This window comes from Fomitopsis serialis (genome assembly GCF_022376445.1).
Source record: "Fomitopsis serialis strain Sig1Antser10 chromosome Unknown B0H18scaffold_136, whole genome shotgun sequence".
In the NCBI taxonomy this organism is placed as follows: Eukaryota; Fungi; Basidiomycota; class Agaricomycetes; order Polyporales; family Fomitopsidaceae; genus Fomitopsis; species Fomitopsis serialis.
The window spans coordinates 42,926-53,934 of record NW_025955096.1 but is presented as its reverse complement, the minus strand read 5'-3'; the positions used below and the strand labels follow the sequence as shown (position 1 = coordinate 53,934).

Below are 11,009 nucleotides of genomic sequence, written 5' to 3'. Positions count from 1 at the left end.
CGTAGTTCGTCCCCTTCGTGTTTTCTCTGGATATAGCCCCAAAAGATCGACATACCGAGTAGCAGGGAGTGACATTCTTGTCACACCGACACTGTGCGCATGTTCTACTTGCTGCAACTTGGTGTAGCCTCGATGCGGTTCCCATCGCCAGCTGCTCTAAGTATTGAATGCGTAGCACGCATATGTGAGCTTGGGCCAGCGATCCGACATGCAGCACAGCGCTGTCTAAACCGTAGTGCATGATAGGAGGGAATAAAACAAGTGCTCGTGGACAAGAACGAGATGAAATCGACGGACTACAATCTGGGCTTCAGAGTTCGTGACCACGTGATCGTGCGCCGAGCAAGGTTCAATCGGTCGCGGCGCGTCGATGGCTGTCACTGCCTGTGCTGCCTTTCCTCTGCCTGTAGCAACGCGACCGGCATCCCTCCCTATGCCCTGAGTAGCTGCTTCATATTCATACGCACGAACCTCACTAGAACGACAAGCGCAGCAAGAACAGAGAAGGTACGGTAACTGAGCCGACGTTGCACCTGTTGCTCCCAATACTTACCGAGAGGGAAACAGCCATCCTAGGGCCTCTACGACAACACGTACATTCACTTCATCAACACCATCTTTTCTCCGACCTTCGCTAACCACTGCTGTAAGCATTTCAACTACTGCTCCCTGGGAGAGGCAGCATGCGCATTGAGCTGAGTCCGACCCAGATGACTTCCGACAGTGCTATTGCTGCAGGCGTCTCCGTCTCTCTCGTGGTCATCCTTGGGATCGTTGGCTTTCTCTTCTGGTATCTCCGCAGACGCCACGTTCATGTCGCAGCGAGCCAACCGGCCAAACCAACTAAGCGGAGCACACTGCTCGACCCCAGTCATCCCGCATGCCATGTAACTCCATTCGGGTCACCAGGAGGAGAGACGGTCCGTTTCAGTGCGTGTTTCTAGCATCTGCAAAGAGCGTCATGTAACCGCCTGCTCATCACGACCCGCAGTGCACGAGCCTGGCGCGAACATGCGTATCGCGCACCAGCGCGAAGACGGCGGTTGGGAGTTCACAGACATGTCTCCGAACGACCTCTCCACATTCGACCTGACAGGCTACGTGCAGCCGCGGAACTCTCTGTCTGGCCGCTCGACTCTGAGCTTTGCGTCGACGATGCACATGGGCTCGGACAAGAAAGGGAAGCTCCTCCCGGGCGAGCTCACGACGCGCGGGTACATGGAGCGCGACCGCGACATGGACGTCGACATCGAGGGCAACCCCCCACCTGCATATTCACATGCACACCGCGATTCCATCGTTGTGCCGTGATTCCGTGACCATCTCCCGTTCACCGACTAACTGTTCATCATCTGGCGGTGAAAGATTTGTTGATCGCTGCGCGCTCAGTTACTTGCTACCTTTGTTCTATGCTTTCCATTGCTCTTCCCTTGCTGCTTCCTTTGGAATGTTTTGCGGGTTGTATCACCTATGCGATCATGTATTGCTTTCTGCTGTGGCTCTTTTGCCCGGCCTTGTGCGCGTCCGCCCTAGAAGACTCTCCCTGCGCGCTTCCACCCTGGATCAGTCAACGATGGGCAGTCTTGGGACAGGCTTCCGCAGCTTCTCTGTCCAGGCCGGGGCAGTTGCTGATGATTCCGGTGCACAGCAGGTCTGAGGGTTCGATAAAACTCTGTACGTGCTCTTCTTTCTGCTATCTCTGGTGCAGCAGACAGATGTGCTGAGACCCTTCGCAAGTTCCGATCAAAAGTACTCGTGGATAGCGCATGTCGGTCAGTGCGCGCTGTACGCTCGTCGATGATCAGCGCTTCAGCTCTCACGCGACTGTCTGATAGATTGGGATGCGTTGCACTGCAGTTCTTCAAGATGCAGACCCGAGGAAAGCATGCATCATCTAATGCAGTGACAAAGTTCACGGCCGTACCACTGCCATACCGCTCCGAATCTACGGTTCAACTGTAGTTTCCGATGTGCAACATACCTATATGGCATGGAGTGGGCTCCATTGCACCGCGATCTTTGTGCTGCGTCTTAGCACGCCGGTATGGTCCCTCGTAGGTGATTGCGGTTCAGATGCAATCCTGCTCATTTGGTCCACTCGCCGAGCCCAGATGACGATGTCGACCGTCGTCTTCGTTCCCAGAGTATAATATCCGTCTTTGACTTGAGGGTCCGGCCGGTGACAGTTGCCTCGAGGGTGGTTTGTATGAGCTAGGATGCTGTGAAACGCATGTTGCTTGTTATTGTGTTCTGTCGGCTTCCTGCGTGGATAGAGGCCAGTCCTAGTATCGTTGTGTTCTAATGCAGCTGCTGTGGCGCACCGGTTGCGCGACGCTGTCCAACGTAAGCGTATTCCAGCCAATTAGATTGCTTGAACGCGTAGCTGACCTGTCGAGTCTCAGCGTCGAAGCCGCGGCCTTCCTACCACTACATGTTCAATGTCAACACTGCATACTGCTCGAGTGAAGCATGGGCCCTGCTTGCTTTCCGTAAAGTTATAAGACAGAGTTACGCAGCTTGAACGCAGCGATGTGGTTTGATGCAGCACTACTCCAAGCGAACGAAGGGTCGCTCAAGAAGTACATACGCTGCACTGGCCTTGGTTCAACACAGCGGTTCTTCGCCCTCTGCCCACACGTCGTGGAGCGCTTCGCGCATTCGTTGAATGTACATCGGAGAAGCGTTCTCGACTCGATTATCCACCGCCTTGCGGCTGCTGTCCTCTACAGCTCTTAAAGCCCTCGGAGCCTCTCGACGTGCAGTCCCAAGCCTCATACGCCACCATTCTGCGGAGTCCTTGAACGACACCATGCTCGACAACACTCGCGACTATGCCAAGGCCGCCGATCTTGGCGAGGCCAGTGCTTACTCTGCCACTCGACGTAACCTGCTGGATATTGCCAATAGCCTGCACGGGACGGGGTGAGTTTCGGCTGTTGCATCCCCTTTGTGAATGTTCGTCGCTCATGACACGATGCGTAGCGTCTCCATGGACATTGAGATACCCAGGATCATCGTGATCGGCTCGCAAAGCACAGGGAAGTCGTCCCTGCTCGAAAGCGTCTGTAAGATCTCCCTTCCGAGGGCAAGCGGAACTTGCACGAGGTTTGTGTGTCCCACCGAGTCTGTCGCACTATCTGACCAGCAACGACACAGGTGCCCGACGGAGTGCCGTCTCTCGCGGTCATCCGAGCCTTGGAGGTGCATTGTCAGTCTGCGCCTGTTGACGGACCGACACGGGAATGCCGACCCTCGCAACATCCCCTTCGGAAACCCGATCACCGACCCAGCGGAGGTCGCCGAGAGGATCAAACGCGCGCAGCGTGCGATCCTGAACCCGAGCACACAGAGTAGCTTCTTCCTCGGTGGAGGCGAAGACACCGCGCCCGAAACCACATTTTCGCGGAACTGCGTGTCCTTGGAGATCAGCGGCCCGGACGTCGTTGACATATCCTTCGTTGACCTGCCTGGTAAGTAAAAGCGCATCGGCATTTTACTTGATAGTACTATTGGTTCTCATGAACCGTTTGACAGGTTTAATCGCTAGCGCAGGCAGTAGCAGTACGCTTGCCGACATAGACCTAGTCAAGTGTCTTATCACCGAGTATGCCGAGAGGGAAGATTGCATCATGTTGGTGACTGTGTCATGCGAGAGTAAGTAGACTCAGATAATGATGTACAGCGTTGTTGCTCAATGATCACAACAGCGGAATTCGAGAACCAAGGTGCCTATCAGCTGGCACGCAGCTTTGATCGTGCTGGCGAGCGTACAATCGGTATGATCGTCATTCAACCCTCACGATCATATTCATTGTCTGACTCTGTGCCAGGCGTCCTCACTAAGCCTGACCGTGTTGCGAGGGGCGACGAGGACTGGTGGGTCGGGTTATTGAAGAATGAGCACCCGAGCCTGTCTCTGGCCAATGGATGGTTCAGCGTGAAGCAACCGGACAACGTCGAGCTGAAGAAAGGCATTACGCATAAGCAGGCAGCACAACAAGAGAAGCAGTTCTTCGCGACCACGAAGCCTTGGGACACGCTGCCGCCTCGGTTCAAGCAATGTTTGGGAACGTCCAACTTGATGGAACAGTGCAGCAATATCTTGTCTCGTCTCATCGCAAAAAGGTACGATTATACTCCTGTCGGCACTGCGACTGACATCGGGCAAACACCGTAACCCAAGGCTCCCCGAAATACAAATGACGATTCAAGAGAAGCTTAGGACGGCCGAAACCCAGATCGATGAACTGCCACTCGAGCCGACAGATCCCGTCGGTGAAGTGTTCCGCCTGGTCAGCGAACTCTGCAGCACTTTGACTCAGTACGTCGAAGGCACGCCTAGCCCGGACGGATTGCAGCAGACCATCCGGCCTGAGAAGGAGAAATTCCTGCGCACAATACGGGAAACAGCACCGGATTTCAGGCCTTACGAGAAATCAGATGGCGTGTCATTCTTCTCCACGCTTACTCCGCCTCAGTTCCTGGAGAACGAGGAGGAACCAAGTCTCCCAGAAGATGATAACAACGCCATCTATATCGACCAAGTCAAAGAAGCCGCTCTCTCGTAAGTGATGTTGTCTCGGCGTGACCGATCCTTTTGACTGAAGCGTTGACCAGGGCTGTCACACGTGAACTGCCTGACAATATTCCTTTCATCGCGACCGAGTTGTTCATCCGAGCTGCGGTTGCTCGCTGGAAAGCGCCTGCGATGCAGCTCTTTGATCACATCGAGGGCATCCTCAGAGACAGGATCACAGAAGCTGTACACGCTCAATGTGAGATGTATCCTCAACTGGATTTCCAGATATCGTAAGCTTTGCGTGTCTGTGCGCCCAAGTATTGTCGCTTATATTACCTGCCCAGGACTGTGGTCGATGACTACATGAATCGTCGCTCTGAGAGGACCAAAGAGCGCATCAGGTGGCTGCTCGACCTCGAAGAGCGTCCCCGCATCCTGAATGACTACCACTACCGCGACTATCGCAGCAAGTTCCTGACGTGGTACAAAAGTCACCGTTCGCAGTTTCATAACATTCCTCTCCTTCAGAAGTTACAGGGGCACGAGAGAAATCCATCAGACTTGAGCGGGAAAATCAAGGCGATCGTGGACGCATTCGGCGCATTAGACGGTGGTCCCCTGGATATCATGCCTGTCAACCTCGTCAAGGTGCTTCGTACGGACCCTTACGAGATTGCACTCGATATCATGGCAAGTGTCCGTGCATACTTTCAAAGTAAGTGCCCATCTGGATTGTACAGCTTGTGGGAAGAGTTGCTCATGTGAACATCGTTGGAAATCCCAGTTGCTTACAAGCGTTTCGCCGACAACGTCCCGAACGTCATCGACCATGAGCTGGTGTTGGGACTGAACCGCGGGCACGCACTCGAGACAGTCCTCAGGATAGAGCTCGGCCTCAGCGGGCCAGACGTCGAAAACGTGTGCGCTGCTTATCTGCGGGAGGATGGAGAAACTGCGGCACACCGCTCAGAGTTGAAGAGCAGACTTGGTCGACTCAAGAAGGCGAAGAGCGAGCTGGCGCGATTGCGCAAGTGAAGGCTGCAGAGGCGGTTACCTAGGATTTGAGCTTGACTATGACGATTGGCCACATCGACATGTACACAGCAGGTCTGTGCATAATTCTAATTAGGTTTCGCAGGCTGAGTGATGAGCCTTTCCGGAGGTGCAGTGTGCTAGGTAATCAGTGGCTCTATTGTCGGCTGGACACTTACACTGCCGTTGCCCGGCATGAATGGTTGTAATGAGCGTCGACCGCACCTCCGAGGCATCATATGCTTATATGACCTGGCTTAGATATTGCAGCAGTACTCGGAGGAGGGAGTGTCCGAGCCGTCATGACCAGCTTACTAGTTGTCTGTACCGCTGTACTCATCATTGTCAGAGGTAAAGATCTCCACCTGCGCGTCCTGCAATCAGCTGATTATGATTTCGACCTTGCAGACCTCACGCGTGTAACGTCTCGCGTAGTAGCGCGTCCGAGTGCTACTGCTAGAGCCAGAGTCAACGGACGTGACGAGCCCTACGTGGTCTGAGGCATCTCACAAGGAGTCGATGAGTAGCGCAAACATAGACGAGATGCATCTGAGGACGTGACTTGCCCATTCGAAGCTCATGCATGGGAATGCCGGCTAGTGAGTGATCTTGTGCTGATGCAAGCCCGAAGATCATCACGACGTGTCTATTATGTACTATCTGACGGGAAGATGCATACTTCGTAGATGACCAGATACCAAGGATAGCAATCTCATCCTTAGTATGGATAGACACGGGCTCCGAGCAAGTGCACCCGGAACGAACGGGATATTTGTGGCCTCTGTGTTCACACACTGACCGCCCAGTGAGTTCGTGAACCTCCTATCGAACGTCTTGTAAGCTCATGAATGTGTGCCTGAATCGTAAGGTCTCTGCTCGCAAGTCTCGATGACCTTTTGCACCGGAAGTGGCATTCCTCATCACCTCATACCTGTGAAGGTCATTGATCGGTGCTCATCACTCCATGGAGACATAATGTCAAGGTCCAACGTACAATCCCTCGAGGAGAGTCCATACGACGCGTCGGCGATAGCACGAACTGCACGCTCGCAATTCCCGTATCCCACCACCGTATGGCAAGCCTCGGAGACTCACAGGCCGAATATCAGAACCAAGGATAGCCTCGCTGCACAGTCAGCCCACGACCCATCCGCCCCTTCATAATCACGACTGCTGGACTCGATGCATGCGAGGCTACCGACTTGGTGACCCATTCTCATCGAGGATGTCGCTCGCAGCTCGCTTAACCGCCTCCCTTGCCCTCCTCGCCCTCCTGCTTACCGTTGCCAGCGCGCCTTCCGCAAACTCGCGCACGGTTGTGCACGAATCGCGAAGCCACGTCCCACGAGGATGGAACGCCGTCCGACGTGCAGACCCCGGTCTCGTCCTCCCCTTCCGGATTGGGCTTGCTCAGCCGAACATCGAGAACATCGAGGCATTCCTTCTCGACGTCTCCCACCCGTCGTCACCCAACTACGGCAAGCACTGGACCCCAGGCCGTGTCGCGGAAACGTTCCGCCCCTCACGCGAGTCCGTCGACACCGTCAACGCGTGGCTCGTTGATGCTGGCGGGCTTGACCCCGCCCGCGTGAGCCTCAGTGCCGGCGGCGCATGGCTTCAGGCGAATTTGACTGTCGAAGAGGCCGAACGCTTGCTCGAGACCGAGTACCATGTGTACCAGTTCGAGGACGACGAAGCGCGCACGCACGTCGCATGTCATGAGAAGTACCACATTCCGGAGGATATCGCGAGGCACGTCGAGATTGTGACGCCGACGTTGCACTTCGACGTCAAACCGAAGAGTAAGCCGATCCAGCTGAACAAGCGGGACGCACCGTCGGGCGAGGGCGTGAATGCGCATGCGGTAGGCCAGCCTGGGTTTGGTGTATCCTTCCCCAAGACTTCTGGCACTATTCAGGCACGTCGACATTGATAGAATTGCTACCACTGAATGAAGTTGACGAAAAGGATAATAGGCTATTTCAGACCCGGACCTTGCTTATTGCGACGAGCAGATCGTCCCCGATTGTTTGCGGGTCCTGTACAGCTTCGACTACACTCCTGTCGCCCCTGAGCGCAACTCGATTGCAATTGGTAAAATCTACATCCTTGATCTTTCAAACGATCTTAACCTTATGTGACCAGTTGAATACACCCCTCAAGCTTATGTCGCGACCGATCTTGACATGTTCTTTGCCAACTATTCGCCGACCCAAGTCGGCGAGCGGCCTGTTCTCAACAGCATCGACGGTGGTACGTACTACGCGACGCGCGACATGTGCTAACAGCTGATGCCGATGCTGCGAAGGTTTTGTGCAGACCAATCAAACTGGCTTTGACTACAACGGCGAATCTAATCTGGACTTGCAGTATGCAATGTCACTTGTGGGTCGTACCCAGCCTGTCCAGCTCTACCAAGCAGGAGACGATGTCGAAGGTCTGTGGCTAGATTGACCGAGTTCTGTTGCTGAGTCGTACTATTCCACGCAGGCGCATCATTCGGAAACCTGCTCGATGCCCTCGACGCATCGTACTGCTACTTCGAAGGTGGCGACAACCCCGAATACGATTCGATCTATCCGGACCCATATGGCGGTTATGAAGGCCAGTACGCTTTGTTCGGCAGCTATGAAAGAGTCTGAGTCCGCGCACAGGTCCTGAGGCATGCGGGACTGTCACTCCAGCATATGTCATGTCGACCTCGTATTCGTACAACGAGGCCGATTTGACTCCCGCCTACGAAGAGAGGCAGTGCGCTGAGTATGCCAAGGTCAGTTCTTCGCCGTCGCCACCAAATTACGTGACTCACGTTCGTGGAAAGCTTGGCCTTATGGGTATGACCGTTCTGTACTCCTCGGGCGACTACGGCGTTGCAGGAAATGACGGTGTATGTTTGTACCCCAACGGAACACAAGCCTCAGGCGCACCAGACTTCAACCCGACTTTCCCTGGAACATGCCCGTACATCACCAGTGTCGGGGCGACCCAGGTGAATCCGAACTCGACGGTGAGTCACTCTAACTTCTCAGCACAATCGCGGTCTGCTTAATCCCTGTCAGGTCTACGAGCCCGAGAGCGCTTGCGAGCAAGTCATCTACTCTGGCGGTGGCTTCTCGAATGTCTTCGCGATGCCGTCGTACCAGAAGACCGCTGTAGAATCATACCTCACGAACTACCCGCCTCCGTATGCACCGGCCCTCTACAATAGTTCTGGAACGAGCCGTGGGTTCCCTGACATCGCTGCGAATGGGTGAGTGAAATCATCCATTGGACTGTGCATGTGACCAAGAGTATGGTGTATGCGATTCTCGTGTTGATCCATATGCTTCGGTTTGCAGAGCGAACTACGTCGTCGCCATCAACGGTGAATTCTACCTGGTTTACGGAACCTCTTGCTCCTCCCCGGTCTCCGCCACCATCCTCTCTGCGATCAATGACGCTCGGCTCGCCGTTGGTAAGAGTTCAATCGGGTTCATCAACCCCACCGTAAGTCTCTTCAGCTGTTTGCAGTGCTGCACCGTGGTTAACGAGAATCTGCGGCAGATCTACACTCCAACCTTTATGGCTGCATTCAACGACATCACCACTGGATCCAACCCGGGATGTAACACGGAAGGATTCTACGCTGAGCCCGGTTGGGATCCTGTCACGGGCGTCGGGACACCCAACTTCAGCAAGCTGGTAGAGCTTTGGCTCGAGCTGCCTTGAGCAACACTGCCCGCTCAAGGTCTTCGCCTATTCCATCAGCCATGCATTAGATATTTAGTTGGCTGTTCGTTATGAAGTATACTGCTAGAAGCACCAGTGATGAAGCAGTCTAATTAAAAGGCAAAGGTATCGCATTGGGCTGCTGTTGTCCGCAGCAACGTCTCACATGCAGGATCGTGCTGCTGGTGACGAGAATACCTGTGACTCTGAGGATTGCGGCTCACGAATGAACTCGCCGTTTCGATGTGCTGTTACACTTCTCGTGTCCAGCCTCCTCACTGAGCGTGCCCCCATGCGTCCATTGCTGAGGCTATCCTGTCATCCTTATTCCTAGGCAAAGCCTGACCCCCTCACGTACTGACACTAGTCACTTCCAGGCATCCCCGATGAGGAATCGACGTGATCATGACCGACGTCCCGCACGCGTCCTGCTCCAGGCCGCGTTCGGCCACCTCGCGAAGGTCCCGCTCCTGGCGGGCGCGCCGCAGGCTGCCCGCAGGATGCAGGATGTCGCCGATGAAGTCGGTGGGGTTGAATGGCGAGGCTCCGGAAGGTAAGATGGCGAATGGACGTGTGCAGAACGGTGATGCAGTGGGGAATGTGGATGGAGAGGTGGATGGCTGTCACGGATGGTGACTGTCCCTAGAAGACCGTCTTCTCCTCCGTCAATGAGACCTTCTTTAGGGTCTGCCTAGGGCAGAATAGACCATCCCAGTAGCGGTGTGAATGGTGAACCGGTGACCTGTGGTTAATCTGAGTGTGCAGGCCTAGGAGAGGTTGAACTTGGTTACGATACGGTCGTTCTTGTTTGTAACGGGCGCGCCCGCCATATGCTTACATCAGCACGGACTACGATACATCGCCAGTCTGTTCTGTACCGTGTACTGTAGTTTTTCGCCGTTCCAACACCAGTATACGAGCCTATTCCGTGCCCGTTCTCGCTCGTTCCACGCAATCGTAGCCACTAGTACGACCGCCTGGCCCGGCCGACCCTGCCCGTCACAATATCAGTAGTGTTCAGCCTTCGGATTTTCGGCACGATCCACACGCTGACCTAACGCTTGTCGACTTTTATGGTCTGCAACGGAGACTAACGCTGACCGTTGTTCGCAGAGACAACGGTATGCGACATAGATGGTATATGCACGTACTACCTCGGACGCATAGTATTTCGCGCCCGTGGACACTAAGCACATATGTAACGCGCGAACCGCCATATTCGGAAGCCTGTCACTGTCGAACTCTTTCCACTACTTAGTCCGTGGGTTTTCCTCGATGTGTTCGGGTGGGAAGGTCATGACTCCAATTCCGCCACCGAGCAGTGAAGTCCACATTTTAAGGTGTTCTGGCCTCCCACCGACAGGTGAGTCAGGTGGGTATCCATTGAGACCTCAGACCAGTACTTGGCAATTTGTCGACACAGGTGCGGCACGTATGTACTGTGTCATCAGACCGCTGATGCTCGGCAGCATAGTCCTAGTGCATCAATACATCTAACAGTGGGCGTGTTGTGCTGTGGACTCACTGGCAGTGGTCCGAGTCCGTAGGCTTCCTGGACTTGGATGTGGGCAGGAGTACATGCGTGTGCCGGTTGTGACTCGGATGACATGTAGGTAAGACCACCCGAATATGATCGCGACCCTCCTCCAGGTACAGGTGCTACTTGGTTACGAGGGCATAAAAGCCCGCCTGTGGAAGGTGACAATTCCTCAGGCATACTGCGTGGATATGACCCCTCATCATGATAGCG

General features: G+C 54.6%; 3 protein-coding genes across 3 annotated transcripts; all 3 read left to right on the top strand.

Annotated features, from left to right (window-relative positions):
• Positions 1–382: 382 nt before the first annotated feature.
• On the top strand, positions 383–1,585 carry B0H18DRAFT_96108 (uncharacterized protein). The gene is made up of 4 exons (XM_048043025.1): positions 383–507; positions 568–646; positions 711–930; positions 992–1,585. Exons 3-4 carry the CDS (start codon positions 711–713, stop codon positions 1,309–1,311), a joined length of 540 nt encoding a protein of 179 aa, XP_047887161.1. The 5' UTR covers positions 383–507; positions 568–646; the 3' UTR covers positions 1,312–1,585.
• Positions 1,586–2,768: 1,183 nt separating this feature from the next.
• B0H18DRAFT_1096924 (P-loop containing nucleoside triphosphate hydrolase protein) lies at positions 2,769–5,653 on the top strand. The gene is made up of 10 exons (XM_048032469.1): positions 2,769–2,922; positions 2,983–3,105; positions 3,157–3,470; positions 3,535–3,654; positions 3,708–3,776; positions 3,831–4,125; positions 4,184–4,564; positions 4,618–4,809; positions 4,864–5,234; positions 5,304–5,653. Exons 1-10 carry the CDS (start codon positions 2,810–2,812, stop codon positions 5,552–5,554), a joined length of 2,229 nt encoding a protein of 742 aa, XP_047887160.1. The 5' UTR covers positions 2,769–2,809; the 3' UTR covers positions 5,555–5,653.
• A 1,123-nt stretch (positions 5,654–6,776) lies between these two features.
• B0H18DRAFT_885873 (subtilisin-like protein) lies at positions 6,777–9,259 on the top strand (the record flags this gene model as incomplete). Its single annotated transcript, XM_048041089.1, has 10 exons — positions 6,777–7,473; positions 7,538–7,645; positions 7,697–7,804; positions 7,860–7,988; positions 8,042–8,168; positions 8,195–8,321; positions 8,373–8,558; positions 8,611–8,801; positions 8,890–9,037; positions 9,095–9,259. 10 exons carry the CDS (start codon positions 6,777–6,779, stop codon positions 9,257–9,259), a joined length of 1,986 nt encoding a protein of 661 aa, XP_047887159.1.
• Between the last annotated feature and the right edge of the window lie 1,750 nt (positions 9,260–11,009).